This window comes from Ovis aries, chromosome 14, assembly GCF_016772045.2.
Source record: "Ovis aries strain OAR_USU_Benz2616 breed Rambouillet chromosome 14, ARS-UI_Ramb_v3.0, whole genome shotgun sequence".
Classification (NCBI taxonomy): domain Eukaryota; kingdom Metazoa; phylum Chordata; class Mammalia; order Artiodactyla; family Bovidae; genus Ovis; species Ovis aries.
Window position 1 is genome coordinate 35,914,082 of NC_056067.1, and position 19,252 is coordinate 35,933,333.

Here is a 19,252-nt window from a genome sequence, read left to right on the forward strand (position 1 = left end):
TTCCTTAGAAGGTTGAAGCCATGGCTCTGCTGTTCAGCTTCTAGTGTTGTTATGAAATCTGATGCCTTTTTGGGAGTAGATCCTTTGTGTAGGTTTTTATGGTTTGTTTTTCCTGGGAGTTTTTAAGATCTTCCTTTTATCTTTACTGTTCTGAATTTAATAATTCTTTGTTGTGTGGATCTGTTAATATCAATTATATGGGACAACTTGATAGGTTCCTTCAATCCAAAAACCCATGTTTTCCATTTCTGAGGAAAATTCTTATAATCATTTTCTAAATGAGTTGCTCTCCATTTTTTTCTAGAATTTTATCATTTGAATGTTGGCTTTTCTCATTTATTTTCTTTCTTTCTTTTCCCTGTTACTTTTGATCTCTAACTTTTTACTCTGCTTCCTGAGAGAGTTTGTCATCTTTATCTTAGTCCTTTTCTTGAGATTTTCCTTTCTGCTGTTTGTTTCTAGACTTCTTCTTTGTTTCCTGAATGTTCTTTTTTATAGCGTTCTCTTTTTATTTCATTATATAGTATGAACTCTTGCATTATATAGTACTAACTCTTCTCCAAGACTATTCTCTTCTCCGACCATTACTTATTTTTCTCTGCCCCTCTCTTGGGCCTCTGCCTTCCATACTAAGGCTGTCCTCCAGTGTCTAGGGGTTCCTTTCATCACCAGACAAGTTTATTGCATCTAAACTTCACTGAGGAATGGTCTGGCTTGACTGTCAGTATGGGGAAGCTCTAAAGACAGGCTGTTTAGGTCTTTTGTCGTGTACAAGTCATATTTCCCAGAAGTGTTTTTTGTTCTCCTGTGGGGTGATAACAAGCAGGGCCATCAGCATTCTAAGAAAACTGGTGTTCTTAATGTTGAGAGACAAGTTTTCACTTAATCTATGCTCCATATACCGCTCCCACCCTCAGTTGCAGTGATACCCCTCTTCAGAGAATAAGTTTCTGGTCTCTGAGAAGTGGAATTTGGGGAGTTGCCTGGCTTCTTAGCTGTGAGGCAGGACCCGAGGGATATCATATCAGTTCAGTCACTCAGCCGTGTCCGACTCTTTGCAACCCCATGGACTGTAGCACGCCAGGCTTCCCTGTCCATTACCAACTCCCAAGCTTACTCAAACTCATGTCCATTGAGTCGGAGATGCCATCCAACCATCTCATCCTCTGTTGTCCCCTTCTCCTCCTGCCTTCCATCTTTCCCAGAATGAGGGTCTTTTCTAGTGAGTGAGTTCTTCACATCAGGTGGCCAAAGTATTAGAGTTTCAGCTTCAGCATTAGTCCTTCCAGTGAATATTCAGGATTGATTTCCTTTAGGATGGACTGGTTGGATCTCCTTGCCGTCCAAGGGACTCTCAAGCGTCTTCTCCAACACCACAGTTCAAAAGCATCAATTCTTTAGCGCTCAGCTTTCTTTATAGTCCAACTCTCACATCCATACATGACTACTGGAAAAACCATAGCTTTGACTAGATGTATCTTTGTTGGCAAAGTAATGTCTCTGCTTTTGAATATGCTGTCTAGGTTGGTCATAACTTTTCTTCCAAGGAGTAAGCATCTTTTAATTTCATGGCTGCAGTCACCATCTGCAGTGATTTTGGAGCCCAGAAAAATAAAGTCAGCCACTGTTTCCATTCTTTCCCCATCTATTTGCCATGAAGTGATGGGACCGGATGCCATGATCTTAATTTTCCAAATGTTGAATTTTAAGCCAGTTTCTTCACTCTCCTCTTATACTTTCATCAAGAGGCTCTTCAGTTCTTCTTCACTTTCTGCCATAAGGGTGGTGTCATCTTTATATCTGAGGTTATTAATATTTCTCCTGGCAATCTTGTTTCCAGCTTGTACTTTATCCAGCCTGGCATTTTGCATGATGTACTCTGCATATAAGTTAAATAAGCAGGGTGACAGTACACAGCCTTGACGTACTCCTTTTCCTATTTGGAACCAGTCTGTTCCATGTCCAGTTCTAAGTGTTGCTTCTTGACCTGCATACAGATTTCTCAGGAGGCAGGTAAGCTGGTCTGGTATTCCCATCTCTTTCAGAATTTTCCATAGTTTCTTGTGATCCACACAGTCAAAGGCTTTGGCGTAGTCAATAAAGCAGAAGCAGATGTTTTTCTGGAACTCTCTTGCTTTTTCGATGATCCAACGGATGTTGGCAACTTGATCTCTGGTTCCTCTGGCTCGTCTAAATCTAGCCTGAACATTTGGAAGTTCACGGTTTATGTACTATTAAAGCCTGGCTTGGACAATTTTGAGCATTACTTTACTAGCGTGTGAGATGAGTGCAATTGTGCAGTAGTTTGAACATTCTTTGGCATTGCCCTTCTCTAGGATTTGAATGAAAACTGACCTTTTCCAGTCCTGTGGCCACTGCTGAGTTTTCCAAATTTGCTGGCATATTGATTGCAGCACTTTCACAGCATTATGTTTTAGAATTTGAAATAGCTCCACTGGAATTCCATCACCTCCACTAGCCTTGTTCATAGTGATGTTTCCTAAGGCCCACTTGACTTTGCATTCCAGGATGTCTGGCTCTAGGTGAGTGGTCACACCATCGTAATTATCTGGGTCATGAAGCTCTTTTTTGTACAGTTCTGTGTATTCTTACCACCTCTTATCTTCTGCTTCTGTTAGGTCCTTACCATTTCTGTCGTTTATTATGCTCATCTTTGCCTGAAATGTTCCCTTGGTATCTCTAATTTTCTTGAAGAGATCGCTAGACTTTCACATTCTATTGTTTTCCTCTATTTCTTTGCATTGATCACTGAGGAAAGTTTTCTTTCTCTCCTTGCTATTCTTTGGAACTCTGCATTCAGATGGATATATCTTTCCTTTTCTCCTTTGCCTTTAGCATCTCAGGTTTCTTAAACTTTTTTCCAACCAGTCCCTCCTTTTAACCCCACTTTCACCTCTATTTCCAGTGTGTCTAGAGTCACCAGTTGCTGGGTCTTCCGAGGTAGAAATCAGGTGGTTTTTTGGCTCTTCCTACTGCTAATTTGGGACTTAGTTTTCAGGTTCTACTAAGTCAGTTACTACTCTGTGTCTGCTTTCCAATCCCCAAATTTTGATACTGTTGTCTTCTGTCCCATTCTCATGGAGATTTGGAAAAGAGCAGAGTAGCATATGTATGCAGAGCTGGCCATGTTTAAGTGAAGTACCAAACGTCTCTTTCCATCTCACCTCCTCACCACAAATGTCTTCTGTCAGCATGCCCCTGCCCCACCCTCCTTCTCCAGATAACATTTTGGTGTTCCATACTTGAGTTCACCATAACCACTGTTTACTGGCTCTCTGTGGTCTGGGCTCAAGCAGCTGAACTTACCAGATGCCAACACAGGCAGCTTTTCAAGACTAAGGAGAAATGAGTGCTGTTCAAACGTGGGCTTTGCTTTTTTCACCAGGAAGCGCTATTGGTAAGATGCTGGTGGATAGGCAGTACATGGGCGTGTCCAAGCGGAAGTGCATCATTTGGGGTGTGGCCTTCCTGTCAGATGGCACTGTCATAAGTGTGGACTCTGCTGGGAAGGTGCAGATCTGGGACTCAGCTACTGGGACCCTCGTGAAGAACCATCTGGTCTCGAATGCTGACGTGCAGTCCATTGCCGTATCCGCTGTGAGTATAGCCCCTGTTGGAGCAGTTCCTGTACACCCTGGGCAGGGAGGGGAGAAGGCTGTGTCAGGGATGTGCCATCAACACGGTTCCCTAATCCTAAGCTTAGGACAGTGTGTCTCAAAACGCACAGAATTTGCCAGAACTCTTATTCTCCAGCAGTTAGAGAATAGCCCCTAAAAAGTTAGTTAGCTGAGAGGTTTTTTTCAGACTCCCCTCATCCCCGGTTAACCCACCTTTTGACAGAGCGGGGTTTTTTTAATGTAAAATTTGTATTTTATAAACATATAAGCTTTTACAATATAAACTGATACAATGCTTTTTAAAATTTTTAATTGGAGGATAATTGATTTACTATGTTGCCTTGGTTTCTGCCGTACCACAACATGAATCAGCCATTAGTATCCATATATTCCCTCCCTTTTGAAACTCCCTTCCACCTCCCCCCTTCCCACCCCTCTAGGCTGTCACAGATTTGCACTCCCTGTGTTACATAGCAAGCTTCCCCCTCGCTATCTTACATATGCATATGTTTCAGCGCTGCTCTCTCTATTTGTCCCACCGTCCCCTTCCCGCACTGTGTCTACACGTCTTTTCTCTCTGTCTGCATCTCTGTTCCTGCCCTGCAAATAGGTTAATCAGTACCGTTTTTTAAATTCCATATATATGCGTTTATATTACAATGTTTGTTTTTCTGACTTACTTCGCTCTGTTACAGACTCTAGGTTCATTCACCTCACTAGAACTGACTCAAATTCATTCCTTTTTATGGCTGAGTAATACTCCTTGTATCTATGTACCACAACTTTATCCATTCATCTATGGATGGACATCTAGGTTGCTTCCATGTCCTCGCTGTTGTAAATAGTGCTGCGATGAACACTGGGGTACATGTGTTTTTTTGAATTATGATTTTCTTAGGGTATATGCCCAGTAGTATGATTGTTAGGTCATGTGGTAGTTTTATTCCTGGTTTTTTAAGGAATCTCCATACTGTTCTCCATAGGGTCTGTATCAATTTACATTCCCACTAACAGTGCCAGAGGTTTCCCTTTTCACCACATCCTATCCAGCATTTAATGTTTGTAGATTTTTTTTTGATGATGGCCATTTTGACTACAATGCTTTTTTAAATGTAGAATTTATGTTTTCTTATTGAAAAGCTGCTTGAGACTTCAACATAAATTTTTGTCATATTACTCTTACGCATTCTTAAAATGGAAAGTGTGTGAAATAAAGCAATTGGGGTATTCCTAGAGCTTTTTCACGTTCAGCTGGACTCTGCATCGCCTGGACTCAGTTCTCAGGGTCCGTGGTTCCCAGACGTGCCTCTCTGCCGTCCACAGTGTTCGCAGAAGATGCCCCACTGTGGCCACAAAGCTTTCTTTTAGGCTTTTGACAGCTCTTCCAGAAGTTCTGATATTCGTTCTTTATCTGAAGATGTCACACATACAAAGATTGACAGATATAAGATTTTTATTTCAGAGATGTTAAAATGTGGGAAAGTGTGTGCCTGAGAATCAAGGGATTGTGGTACTTTTTTTTTTTTTGAACTGAAAAAAATGCAGTGATACAAATTCCAGTCCTCAGAAGTGCTTATCGCAAACTCTGGAACTGGGCAGACTTCGGTTTGAATCCCAGTTGTGCCACTTAATATAGTTCCGTATCTTCCTTGGGCAGGTTGCTGCTTTCTACGCCTCAGTTTCTTCCCCTGTGAAAACAGGAATGTCCATAACACATGCCTCATAGCTGTCTGAGGAAAGATTCAATGGGTTGCACTTGTGAAGTGCTAGGTACAGTGTCTGGCACAGTGAGTGTGCTATTACCATTTTTACATCTCTTTTAAAACCAATCCTAATTTCAAGGCTTTTCTGCACACTCTCTTGCCAGAACAGATGGTTATTTTTAGGTTTCTTTTTTAATGGTTTTTCACTGATTAAAGAGTGAATTTTGGCAAACACCCAGTCCTTTGATACTTGGAGGCCTTGTGTGTGTCCACAATCACATACACACCTCTTCCAAGTCAGCTTTTCCCTTGCTTGGTTCCTGCTGCACTCCAAGAAAGCCCTTTAAAAAAATTTTTTTTTTTTAGTTTAACTTTTATTTTGGCTGCACTGCTTTTCATTGCAGAGCATGGGCTTTCTCTAGTTGTGGCACAAGGGCCTCTCTCATTACAGTGAGCAAGCTTCTTTCGTTGTGGAGCATGGGCTCAGTAGTTGTGGTATTTGAGCTTCTCTAGTTGTGGCCCATGGACTTCGTTCTGCCACCAAGGATGCAGGGAACCCATGTCCCCTGCATTGGCAGGCAGATTCTTAACCAGGACCACCAGGGAAGCCCCCAAGAGAGCTTTTGTTTCCTTCTCAGTGCTTTTATAATTCGACCTCAAGGAAAGAGATTGTGGAATGAGAAACTTGCCTTCCCAGTTCTTCTCTGTAGGTGGGACTTTGAGCACATGGCCACTTGATCTGTTTAGTGGAGGTAGAGGCAAAGAGCACGTGTGTTCCTAAGCAGCTCAGTATTTTACCTTTTGCTCTGGGCTGATGCCTTCACTTACTCCTTGGAAGAAAAGTTATGACCAACCTAGATAGCATATTGAAAAGTAGAGACATTACTTTGCCGACTAAGGTCCGTCTAGTCAAGGCTATTGGAGAAGGCAATGGCACCCCACTCCAGCACTCTTGCCTGGAAAATCCCATGGACGGAGGAGCCTGGTGGGCGGCAGTCCATGGGGTCGCTAAGAGTCGGACACGACTGAGCGACTTACACTATTCACTTTCATGCGTTGGAGAAGGAAATGGCAACCCACTCCAGTGTTCTTGCCTGGAGAATCCCAGGGACGGGGGAGCCTCGTGGGCTGCCGTCTATGGGGTCACACAGAGTCGGACATGACTGAAGTGACTTAGCAGCAGCAGCAGCAGCAGTCAAGGCTATGGTTTTTCCTGTGGTCATGTATGGATGTGAGAGTTGGACAGTGAAGAAGGCTGAGCGCCGAAGAATGGATGCTTTTGAACTGTGGTGTTGGAGAAGACTCTTGAGAGTCCCTTGGACTGCAAGGAGATCCAACCAGTCCATTCTGAAGGAGTTCAGCCCTGGGATTTCTTTGGAAGGGATGATGCTAAAGCTGAAACTCCAGTACTTTGGCCACCTCATGCGAAGAGTTGACTCATTGGAAAAGACTCTGATGCTGGGAGGGATTGGGGGCAGGAGGAGAAGGGGATGACAGAGGATGAGATGGCTGGATGGCATCACCAACTCAATGGACGTTGAGTTTGAGTGAACTCCGGGAGTTGGTGATGGACAGGGAGGCCTGACGTGCTGCGATTCATGGGGTCGCAAAGAGTCGGACATGACTGAGCGACTGAACTAAACTGAACTGATGCCTTTCAAACTGTAGCCTCAGAGGAGGTAAAGGAGAGAGGCCTGTGCCCAGAGCAAAGGCTTTAGCAGCAGAGAGCATGTAGCTTTGTCAAGTCTGTAAATGGACAAGCAGGTAAACTCTTGAAATTGCAGTTTCCTTATCAGGGTAGAGGCCTATTAAATGATGATTAGGCAGGGGAAAAAAAAGGTAAAATCATGATTCATACAAACATGAAATAGACATATGTCCAAGATTTTCTGTACCTCATTAATTAATGAGGGAGCCAGTAAGATGTCACAAGCAGTTCAAAGGGAGAAATCAGAGAACACAGTTATGTCAGGCCATCAGGAAGGTGAAATGTTTTATGATTTTGTTGCAAACTCAGTGTCCACAGGGCAGTCATCTACTGCATTCTACTAAGCAGAATCCCTTTGCATCTCTATGCAGGAGAATCTTTTGCATCACTCTCAGCTTTTCACAATTTGTAGAATTGTGAAATAGCTCTTGAACAATCAAAGGGCTCCCTTGACAAGGACTTGCTATGCTCATTTCAGTCCTTTACAGTTGCTCCCAGTAGGGCAAATGATACTTAACGTTCAAGCTGTTGAAAGATTAGAGATGGTATGGCTTAAAGTTCCTAGCACAGTGTGTAGTTGACGGTAGCTCCATTCTCACATGTTCAGACATCTAACTGTTCTTGATCAGTTCACCCACTCTTTACACTATTTGACTGGTTTAACTACTGATCTAGGTTCCTGATTTTTTTCTCACTACCCTATCAGGTATCCTGTTTTGTTTTTTCTTATTCAGAATTATGTGCAAAAAATAAAAAAGTTACAATGAAAATGATTTTAGAGAAATTTTAAAAAGTAGTTGTAGACACAGCAAGACCTTTTAAAACTAACAGAAATCCCCGTGCTCAACACACTGACCAGAAGGAGCCTTAAACTGGGGAGCCAGGGAGCCTGCATGTTTGTGATATTGATCAGGCCACTTCCCCTCCTCAGGCTGCCCTTGCTCCTCTAAAAAGAACAGTGAATTTTAGGGTTTTATGAACTTCTGTCTTCTGGCTGCCTCTTTTGAGGCCCCTCCTCTTTTGCCCAATATTATTGCTATTCTGTTGAGGTCTAGTTTGCATTGTATGAAAACATTCATAAGTTTAAAGTACTTCCTGTTTATTTTGTCAGCAGAGGGCGCCTTGTGACCTATTCATGGAATTGTTAGCTTCTGGAGGAAAAAAGAACCCTGCAACGTCCTGTCCCCAATTCTGGGCATTTTCCCCCATAAGCTTTCCAGGTAGAAAACCTCGGGGAATATTTTAACACTGGGCCTTGTTTTGCTCAAATGTACCTCCCTGATGATTTCCTTTCTCAGCAAGAAGACAGTTTCGTGGTGGGTACAGCCGAGGGGACAGTGTTCCATTTTCAGCTGGTCTCTGTGACTTCCAGTAGCAGCGAGAAGCAGTGGGTGCGGACGAAGCCATTTCAGCATCACACCCATGACGTGCGAGCCGTGGCTCACAGCCCCACCGCACTGATATCTGGAGGTGGGTTTTGCTCTCCGCCTGGCTGCTTCTTAACTCTGCCCATCTCCAGTTATGTTCATATGGAGCTTTTTCTAATTCTGATGCTTTTTCCCCTCTGCTTTTCACTGCAGGCACCGACACCCACTTAGTTATTCGTCCTCTGATGGAGAAAGTGGAGGTAAAGAATTATGATGCTGCTCTCCGAAAAATCACTTTTCCCCACGTGAGTATCATCGTCTAACCCCACCGCCTCCTCACCTCCCCGTCCATCTGTCACACAAGACAGCACCACTCACTCTTGGGCAAATCTGGAGGGCTTCTGTAGTTACCTGCCTTCTTCTTTCTTCCGTCTGTTTCTCAGTCAAGCCTCTGGCAAAGATATTTACAGGGGCCAAGAGATTTAGGGCAGCATTCCTAGTTCAGCTTCTGGGGAAATCACTCCTTTTTCCAGTTTGGTGTGGTTTATGGAGATTTTGTTTGTTTTTGAGGCTGGGCTGTTTATTATCCTGGATGGGAGCAGAAAAATCCAGGCTTCCAGTGTTCTTTTCTAGGTAAATTCATCATCTTTCTAGGCTAGAAACTCTTCTGCCCACTATCTGCTTCTACGTTCCATTCAACCAGTAAACCTTACCGAGTCTGTTTCCTCATCTTCTCGAATCTGGCCATTTTTCTTTGTCTACACTGCCATGATCCTAGTTTGGATCCGTGTCTTTTCTCATCTGGATTTTTTAACAATAGCTTGTTAATGATCTCCTTTTATAGTTTGTGTCATTCTAGCTTATTCTCCACATGATTTGTTCAGAAGGCAACTTTATTCATTGCTCCATGCTTAAGTGCCTTTGGTTGGCCCTCGTTGCCTTCAGTATAAAGACCTGCTTCCTTAGCATGGCTCATGACACCTGTCTCGATATGGAGAAGAGAGCTTCTTCCCTCCCCTCTACTCTTACACTCTTAGAGCGCCTCCACCCCCACCCCTACCCAGTCTGGCAGTTCTGAAGGACTTCTCTTTACTCCCCACAATGCTCTCTTATCTTTGAGATGTTTCCTGAGCCATGTGTTTGCGTAGAACGTCCTGACCTGCTTTCTTACTGAGTGATCTTTACCAGTGAACCTGGTCTGGGCTCCTGTCTTTACTGCCTTGAAAGTGAAAGTGAATTTGCTCAGTCATGTCCGACTCTTTGCAACCCCATGGACTGTAGCCTGCCAGGCTTCTCAGTCCATGGGATTTTCCAGGCAAGAGTACTGGAATGGGTTGCCATTTCCTTCTCCAGGGGATCTTCCTGATCCAGGGATCAAACCCAGGACTCCCACATTGTAGGCAGACGCCTTACCCTCTGAGCCACCAGGGAAGTCCCTTACTGCCTGGGGTTAAACTAAATATCCTTTCTACTTTTATTCATCACATATTGTGCTTGCTGCTGTTGCTGCTAAGTCGCTTCAGTCGTGTCCAACTCTGTGCGACCCCACAGACGGCAGCCCACCAGGCTTCCCCGTCCCTGGGATTCTCCAGGCAAGAACACTGGAGTGGGTTGCCATTTCCTTCTCCAATGCATGAAAGTGAAAAGTGAAAGTGAAGTCGCTCAGTTGTGTCCGACCCTCAGCGACCCCATGGATTGCAGCCTTCCAGGCTCCTCTGTCCATGGGATTTTCCAGGCAAGAGTACTGGAGTGGGGTGCCATTGCCTTCTCCTATAGTGTACTTAGCCGTGTTAAAATTCTGTGCACCTTTAGTGTAATTGCCTGTTTAATTTTACGTCAGTCCTTTAAACTGTAAGCTTGAGAGCAGTAGCTAGGTTTACGTTTGTTCATTTGGTTGCGCTGGATCCTTGTTGGGGCTCATGGGAGTCCCCTGTTTCAGCACACAGGCTGTAGAGTGCACGGGCTCAGTAGTTGCCCCCTGGCATGTGGGATCTTAGTTCCTTGACCAGGGATCAAACCCACATCCCCTATGTTGAAAAGTGGATTCTTAACTACTAGACTAACAGGGAAGTCCCAGTAGCTAGGTTTGTATTTACCACTGTGTTTTTAGATCTTATGACTGCCTGGTGTATGGTAGTACTTAGGAAATACTTGTCAAGTCAGTGGATTTCAACAGTAAAAGTGTTCTGAGGTGTTGCTGCGCTAGATGACCCCAGCTTGTTTCTGTCTTTTTGATTCCTGGATGGGTACAGCGACGGCTTGTTTCCTGTGCAAAAAAGAAGCAGCTTCTCCTCTTCCAGTTTGCTCATCACTTGGAACTCTGGCGACTGGGATCCACAGTTGCAACAGGTAAGCTGGGAGAAGGTCTTTTCACAACAAGAAAACTTGGAGAGAGAAGCCAGAAATTGCAGTTGAAATTCTGCTTGTGGAAAAATGGAAGTCGATTCTTTTGCTGTCTGTTTGACATCCTTACGGTTTCCTATCCACTAGATAGAGCAGGGGAGTTCCTCAGAGTGTGAAAATCATTAGCTGCACACCGAATCACCTCTGGAAAGTTTACAGTCCTGTACAGTGCGCTGCAGGGCATAGGGGAGGCAAGGGGCGTGGAATAGTTTGCCCTGGCTGGACCGGGATCAGAACAGGCTGTTGAAAAATGACAGACCGTCATGGTTCAAGCCTTCATGAAAAAGAAGTTCGTGCAGATCTTAGCAGGGTGAGAGCCTCATGGCCTTAGGTATGACACATATGTGTGGGTGCTGTTGTTTTATAGTAGAGGCTTTGGCTTTAGGTTCCACGATGAACAAAAGAAGTTGAAGTTGAGGCCACACAAACTTCACTTCCATCTACCTGCATGCCTGGCTGTGGGAAGCAGCTTCAGAAAAGAAGCTCCATGGCCATATTCAGGGCCCCCACGGAGAGGCTAAGAAAGTACTCATTGTTCTCCTGTTCGTATACATACCCCCAGAAAACTCTAAGCTCATTCTGTCAGACATGTTTCTGATTTCCCAGTGGTAGAGATTCCATTCTACCCAGGAATGACTTTTTAAATGAAAAAAAAAAAAAAACCAAAACATTTGTATAGCCTTCCTTTGGGAAGAAAAATATCAGAGATGTTTCTTGTTCCAGGAAAGAATGGGGATACCCTTCCACTCTCTAAAAATGCAGATCATTTACTTCACCTCAAGACAAAGGTAAGGAAGTTGAACTGGGTGTTTAGACTCTGAAATCCAGAACATATTTCCTGTTCTAAATTTGGGTGGGGGTCCTTAGCTGATATCCTAAACTGTAAAATGTAAAATTATTTGAATGAAGTACCATATCAAGAGGATTGGGTTTCCTGTGATTATAAGTCAGGCATTCAGAATTTATTAGATGAATTAATGCAAGAAATTGGTTTTTCTTATTTTGATATTATGAAGATAACATGCATATTCTTAAAAAATTCACATAATATAAAAAGAGTATGCCGTGAAAAATGAACCTCCTTCTAACCCCCTACCTCCCAGAGATGATTGCTGCCAACAGTTTCTTATATATTCTTTTAGAAAAAATGTTCACTTGTGTGTATGTGTATATATCCTTTCTTTCAGTACTGATGGGACTGTGCTATACAAACAGCTTTGCTATCTTCCTTTCAAAACATCTTCAATTGCACAATACTTGTGAATTACAGTCTTCCTATAAAGAACTCAAACAGCAGTGATAGGTCATATTTTTGTCCAGCTCTTTAATTCTAGTCACCCCTCCTGAAATGATTGCTGCTAATTGATTAGCTATATATCCTCCTTGACCTTGTTCTGCATATGAGTGTATGGATGTGTGTGTACGTACATACTTACATGTTTTTTCCCTTTTTTGGCCATGCTGGGCAGCATGGGGGATCTTAGTACCTTGAGCAGGGGTTAAACCTGTGCTCCCTGATTTGGGAGCGTGAAGTCTTAACCACTGGATCGCCAGGGAAGTACCCTTACCTACATTTAGACGTTCTTTGAGTTTTTTGAATGATAACAAATGTTACACGAAACTTTTCCTGTGTAGTGCAAATTTTCTCTCACTTAATATTTCTTAGAGGTCTTTAAAGGAGGTTGTCATTAACAAAACAGAAAACCAGTCCCCAAGTCACCAGGCCTCCAAAGCTCCCCTGCATTCAATGCCTGCCTGATCAGGTTATTAGAGTTAGGTTTAGTAGGAAGCTACTTGTGAAGTATGTGATGGGCTGCGATAAGCTGACATTATTCAGAGACCTCTGTTCTGGAAATCAAAGCCGCACCCTTCCGATGCTCCACCTGTGAAATAATCATAGTGATGCACAGCATATGACTGTAAGGATTACGTGTAGGTATTTGTGGGTTCAGAGTGGCAGTAGCTTGAGGATCCATGTCACAGTGAACCTTGTGTGAAGTTTTACTTGACCGTTTGTCCTGCTTCCTCACTCTGCCAGGGTCCTGAGAACATTATCTGCAGCTGTATCTCCCCATGTGGTGGTTGGATAGCCTGTTCTACAGCTTCTCGTTTTTTTCTCTATCGACTGAATTACGAACATGACAACATAAGCCTGCAGAGGGTAAGTGATAACCCAGGGTCTGGTTGAATAAGAAGAAACCTTATAAGTGGGTGATTGTTGTGTGAAGTGGAAATTTTCTGGATATGAATCCTTATTCAGTGAGAAAACTTAACAAAATGGTCTCTTATTGCCAAATTTAAAATTATGTTTTTGGAGGAGTAGGTAAATGCCACAAAATGGCAGTAAAAGGTTAGGCTTTTGAGGAGATGATGAGGGGAGGGGAGGGGTTACAGTAGGCACGTCGGTGTTCCAGGCCCTTGGCCAGTGGGCCTCCTTGGAGATAGGAAGTACTCATGTGATGTGAGCTTGGCGCCGCTAATTTTTTATGGGCTTTGGGTCTAACTTCTGTCTCTTTCTGACCTTTGCCACTGTTTCCCCCAAGGTTTCCAAAATGCCAGTGTTCCTTCGCTCTGCCCTCCAGATTTTGTTTTCTGAGGATTCAACAAAGCTCTTTGTGGCGTCAAATCAAGGGTCTCTTCGCGTCTTTCGGCTCCTGGAAGGAGGCTTCACGCACCTGCATTCTTTCCAGCCCCAGTCGGGTGAGAAGTTGGGACCTGGCCTCGGGAGAGAGTAGTCAGTCTCTGATGTTTCTTTTTTTTTTTTTCACTTAAATCTCAATTGTCAGGGGTTCGCTAATGCTCCTCTCAGTCCTGCAAAAACTACACACTCACATACCTGCGATTTAAAGCAGGAGATACCTGGCAAGTGAAAACGCTTGATGAGATCTGAAGTGTTGCTCATACCTACTCTTTTCTCACTGGGTTTTTGATTCCTTATTTAGGGCCAGAGAAGTTTCATCACGCTTCTTGGAGTTTTGTTAGTAGAGCAAGAAGGAACTTAAAATCATTTGTGATCCTGATAACCTCCATTATTATCTGTGTATATTTCTAGGAGGTGCTTGTATGTAGGTATTTTGTGGACACGTTAATTTGGGGTTTGTTATTTTTTTTATAAAGATGAACTTGTGTATACAGTTTCACTACCTGTCCTAATGTTTTTGGCTCCGTTTCTGTATGTTCTGAGGACATGAGTGTGCATGCATGTGTGACTCTGGGTAGATAACTCTTAGTGAGTTGACCATTAAGAACTTAGTACTCAGTACTTCCCATGGGTGTTTTTTTTTTCTCCCTTGACCAGGATTATAATGACTTCACCGTTATGTAGACTCCATCTGTCTGGATAATGAACTTTTAAGATTTTTTTTAATGTGGACCATTTTCAAAGTCTCCATTAAATTTGCCACATTGTTGTCTCTGTTTTTATGCTTTGGTTTTTCTGGCCACCAAGCATATGGGATCCTAGTTCCCTGACCAGGGATCAGACCCACGCCCCCTGAATTGAAGGTGAAATCTCAACCACTGAACCCCCAGGGAAGTCCCAGGAAAATCAGCTTTTTAAAATCAACTTAAAGTCTCACTGCTCGTAAGCTGTTCCAGAAACAAATTGGAAAAGAAACATACAAATTGGGAATCAGATGAAGTAGACTGACAGTCTTTATTGAGTGGTTTTATTTATATGTGGTTTTATTATGAAACTTAGATTCTTTACCTTGCCTTTAGCACTCATTTAAAATTGTGGTCTGCATTATGTACGTGGCTTTATTTCGTCCTCCTCTCTCATCTTACTTCCTCTGATGGTCAGGCTGGTTTCTTTACAGGCCTCAAACCTGTGTTTTCCTGTCCTTGTCACTTAGCTCACAGTGTTCTCCACCTTTTTCTACCCACCTCACTCATCCTTTAGCATCTAGTTTATGTCTAGTTGTAAAGCTTTTTCATTGTTTGGGGATGTTTTATAGGCAGCAGTTACTTTGGCATATCACATCACTGTCTGATTTTTATCCCACAAGAATCTTCATGTTGCCGAATTGGTTTAAAATTCTTTTAATGACAGATAGCTCATCCGTGCCCATGCTCCCTTAGTGCTAAATATATAGCAGGGACTTTGTAAATTAAAGATCTGCCTCAGATCTATTGAATTTGCTGCTTATAACTTTGATTAAAAACATTTGATAGGAAAGGACTTTAGAACAACTGAGGTATAGATTTTGGTGATAGTTCTTACCCTTGATTCTCCACTCTCATAGTTGAGAGCTCATCTCCTTCCCAGGCAAGTGCTGCTTTCCGGTTTCTCTCTCTCTGGCTCCTCTTTACTTGGAGAATGGCTACTTAAATTATAGTAGGCAGATTAGCACCTAGAACTTATTTGTAAAACTGTCGAGAAATTGTCCTGTCAGTAACCAGAAACTGAGGTGGCTTTTGCCGTCAGACTCAGGGCAGGGGTGGCTGGCTGTGGACACCGAATTCAGAGACTGAGCTGCTCTTCTGTCCTCGCAGGGACCGTGCAGTCCATGTGTTTGCTGGCAGTCAGTCCAGACGGAAACTGGCTCGCTGCCTCAGGCACCAGTGCCGGTGTGCACGTGTACAACGTGAAACAGCTAAAGGTGAGCATGAGGTTTGGTTGCAGCAAACAGAAGGAAGTTAGCCCTGCAGTTATAAGACTCCGGGAAGACTGAGAGGACCTGGAAGATTACTGGCCTTTTTTTTTTTTTTAAACAAAAAATTTTTTCCTGTTTTACTTGTTTGAAACCCCAAAGCTATAATCTTAAATTAAAAATCAGTCAATAGGAACAGTGAAGCCACTTGTCCTCAGAAATTTGAAATTAAGGATTTATGAGTAATGAAATCTACATCTAGGTTTTGTCTGTATTTTGAGGAGGAAAATTCTGATCTACAGAGGAATAGATACGGATAGAAACAATTTCCTTCAATAGCTTGCCTTGTATTCTCAAGATATTTTCAAATTAAACAGAACTAGGAATAGCAGGAAAACATTTTTCACTAATTAGCAATGATATTGTCATCCCCAGATTGAATTACTCATGTTCCCTTACAGGTTGTCATCTTCATCTGAAAGTCAGATGAAGAGGGGTGGGGATGGGGAGGAGAGGGTGAGATGTATGGAGAGAGCAACATGGAAACTTACATTACCATATGTAAAATAGGTAGCCAACGGGAATTTGCTATATGATTCAGGGAACTCAAACAGGGCTCTGTATCAACCTAGAGGGGTGAGATAGCGGGGGAGATGGGAAGGAGGCTTAAGAGGGAAGGGCCATGTGTATACCTATGGCTGATTCATGTTGATGTTTGACAGAAAACAACAAAACTTTGTAAAGCAGTTATCCTTCAGTTAAAAAAAGAAAATACAAAAGAAAAAAAAAGAACTTAATAACTTTATTGCATTGTGGCAAGAGCATGTACTGCTCTTTGAGCTTTGCCTGGCATTTAAAAGTGTTCTGTGTACCAGTGCACATGCCTTGTGATGGACATATATGTCCCTGCCTAGGCATTAATTTCTTTTTTTTTTAATTAATTTTTATTGGCATATGGTTGCTGTATAGGCATTAATTTCTTTTAAGTTCAGTGTAGAGCTGTAGATCCCCTGTTCAATGATGTGTTTATGTGCAGTTCATACCTGTGTAGAGACAGCAGGGGAGGCTTTACTTCCAGGTCTTCTGTGAACACTTGTCATTTTTCTTGGCAGTTAAACTTGCACTTTTTAAAAAAATGAAATTAAAGTTTATTGTTTGGGGAAATACCTGACATTTACAGGAACTTCCGTAGAATAGAACGTCTTGAGTTCCAAGGAACACTATTTTAAAACTACTGACCTAGACCATCCGGTCGTTCCCGGGGGATGGAATCCCGTTTTAGAGTTTCCTGTGTCTTTGATTTGTCCCCAGCTTCACTGCACAGTGCCTGCTTACAACTTCCCTGTGACTGCTCTGGCCATCGCACCCAATACCAACAACCTCGTCATTGCTCATTCTGACCAGCAGGTAAGAGATCCCAGTGCTTTCCAATTCCCTCCAAATGGATGGGAACTAAAAAGCTGAGATAATGACAATTTTGGAGGAGCTTTTCTTTGCAAATACTGAATGATATAAAAGTAGTTTCCTCTTGTGTGTAGTAAAGCTTTCACATAAAATAGTTTCTTTTAAAATCACATAAAAAACATAAAATACTTAGGAATAAGCATCACCAAGGAAGTGAAAGACTTCTATGCTGAGAACTATAAAACATTAATAGAGGAAATCAAAGATGACTCAGAGAAATAGAAAGATATCCCCTGCTCTTGGATGGGAAGAATTAATATTGTTAAAATGACCATACTACTGAAAGTAGTCTGTAGATTTAATGTAATTCTTATCAAATTACTTGTGACATTTTTCACAGGACCAGAACAGATAATCCTAAAGTTTATATGACCCAGAATTGCCAAAGCAGTCCTGAGGAAAAAGAACAAAAGCAGGAGGCATAACCTTTCAAGACTTCAGACATTACTACAAAGCTATAGTAATCAAAACAGCTTGGTAGTGACACAAAAACAGACATAGGGATCAATGGAACAGACAAGAGAGAGCCCAGAAATAAACCCACGCACCAATGGGTTAGTTTATCTTCAACAAAGGAGACAAGAATATACAATGGACAAAATTAGTGCTTTATCTACCACTTTTTTCCATACCAAATTTTAATGAGAATATAATTATAAGAGCTGTAGAATATCTGAGCTACAGAACACATTATGCATGAATTTATCAATACTTACAAATTTCTGGTCAAATAGGCTTGATAATACCTGCCTCACTGAGCTAGTATACAAAAGATTAAATGTGATCCAAGAAGCACTGTTTTAAAAAACCAAATTATTATAAATTCTATTAAGTTTATAAATATTAGATACAGATATACATATGACTTTATACATTATCATAAAATTCAGAAACATTTTAAAAAGCTGAACCATCTCAATGCAGGGCTCGGAGAATCACGCTTGAGTAGACCACTAGGCAGATGATGCTGGCTACTTTGATTAGCAGTTTTTAATCAAACGTATCCATTACATGAAGAAAATGGAATCTCTCATTTTAACTTCTTCTCTTGTTAAAACTAGCAGGAAACTTTTTGTACCTGCTTAATTAGAGATTAATAGTGTTACTCACACACTGCAATGAGGATACCAGGAGACATCACTTCATATAGTATGACCCCCTTGGAGAGCATTTGGAGAAACCTAAAAAAGAATTTTAATCCGCATCATCTTTGATTCAGAAGTTCCAGCTCTAGAAGTTCTCGCCGCAGGTGTATGCTTTTAGTTGTACAAAAAAGACACTGATACAGAGAGGATCATTATAGCCTCATGTGTAGTAGCCGAAGGTTGGAAATACCTCAGTGCTCATTAAACAGATAGAAAAATCCTGCTACATCCAGGAAGTGAATAGGTTATTATTATGTGTTCTTCAAAGGGAGCATAAGTGACATGTGTGGACGTTGGTATGAGTCAGTCTCCATGATACAATGCTCAGTGAAAAATGCAACCTGCAGAACAGTGTGTACTCTGTGCATAAAATATCTCTGAAAAGATACAAATAAGGAACAGGCTACTTTTGTCTTGGGGAAAAGAGATATTAAGATTGCAAGGGTGATTTTTCACTATATAAACCTTTCTGTGCTGTTTGAATTGTTTATTGTTCTGTAATTTACCTTAAATTGTTTTAATTTTAAAAAACAGCAGTTGAGACTTCCTTGGTGGTCCAGTGGTTAAAACTCTGTGCTTCTACTACAGGGGTCGTGGGTTTGATCCCCAGGTGGGGAACTAAGATCCCACATGCTGTGTAGTGCAACCAAAAAAAAAAAAAAAATAGTGAAAATGCGTATTCTGACTATGATACAGGCAGGGTTTATATAGCTGTTTTTCCAGTCAGGGATGACCTGCTGGTTTTCTGGGTACCAGCCTGTATTTCCTCTGTGTTATATCCTTTCTCAGGTATTTGAGTACAGCATCCCAGACAAACAGTACACAGAATGGAGCCGGACTGTCCAGAAGCAGGGGTTTCATCATCTTTGGCTCCAAAGGGACACTCCCATCACACACATCAGTTTTCATCCCAAGAGACCAATGCACATCCTCCTCCACGACACCTACATGTTCTGCCTCATCGACAAGTCATTGGTGAGTCCTTCACCACTGCCTCCTGTACTCTCACTGGCTTCTGCTTTCCTTAACAATCTTTCGTTCTGAAAGCAAAGGAGGACCATTAGTTAGAGGAAGGAGAATCAGAGTAAAGGTTGCTGGTACCTTCTTTGGAGGGAAGGAGCTTTTAGTTTTGCAGATTTCCTCATTTTTCTTCCCAGTCTCTGGAGGTTCTGAGGGAAGGGGCAGGCCCTGGTGTGCTGGTTTTTGCTGATTTGACTATTTCCCTGCTTTGC

General features: G+C 42.2%; 1 protein-coding gene across 3 annotated transcripts in view; it reads left to right on the top strand.

Moving 5' to 3' along the window:
* UTP4 (UTP4 small subunit processome component) overlaps positions 1-19,252 on the top strand; it is a 29,826-nt gene that overhangs the window by 8,129 nt on the left and 2,445 nt on the right. For all 3 annotated transcript variants that reach the window (XM_042231845.2, XM_004015097.6, XM_042231846.2), the window contains exons 6-15: positions 3,407-3,618; positions 8,348-8,519; positions 8,630-8,721; positions 10,669-10,765; positions 11,543-11,607; positions 12,858-12,980; positions 13,363-13,519; positions 15,314-15,420; positions 16,723-16,818; positions 18,810-18,995. In XM_042231845.2, coding sequence (XP_042087779.1) covers positions 3,407-3,618; positions 8,348-8,519; positions 8,630-8,721; positions 10,669-10,765; positions 11,543-11,607; positions 12,858-12,980; positions 13,363-13,519; positions 15,314-15,420; positions 16,723-16,818; positions 18,810-18,995 — 1,307 coding nt within the window. The remainder of the gene's footprint in view (positions 1-3,406; positions 3,619-8,347; positions 8,520-8,629; positions 8,722-10,668; positions 10,766-11,542; positions 11,608-12,857; positions 12,981-13,362; positions 13,520-15,313; positions 15,421-16,722; positions 16,819-18,809; positions 18,996-19,252) is intronic.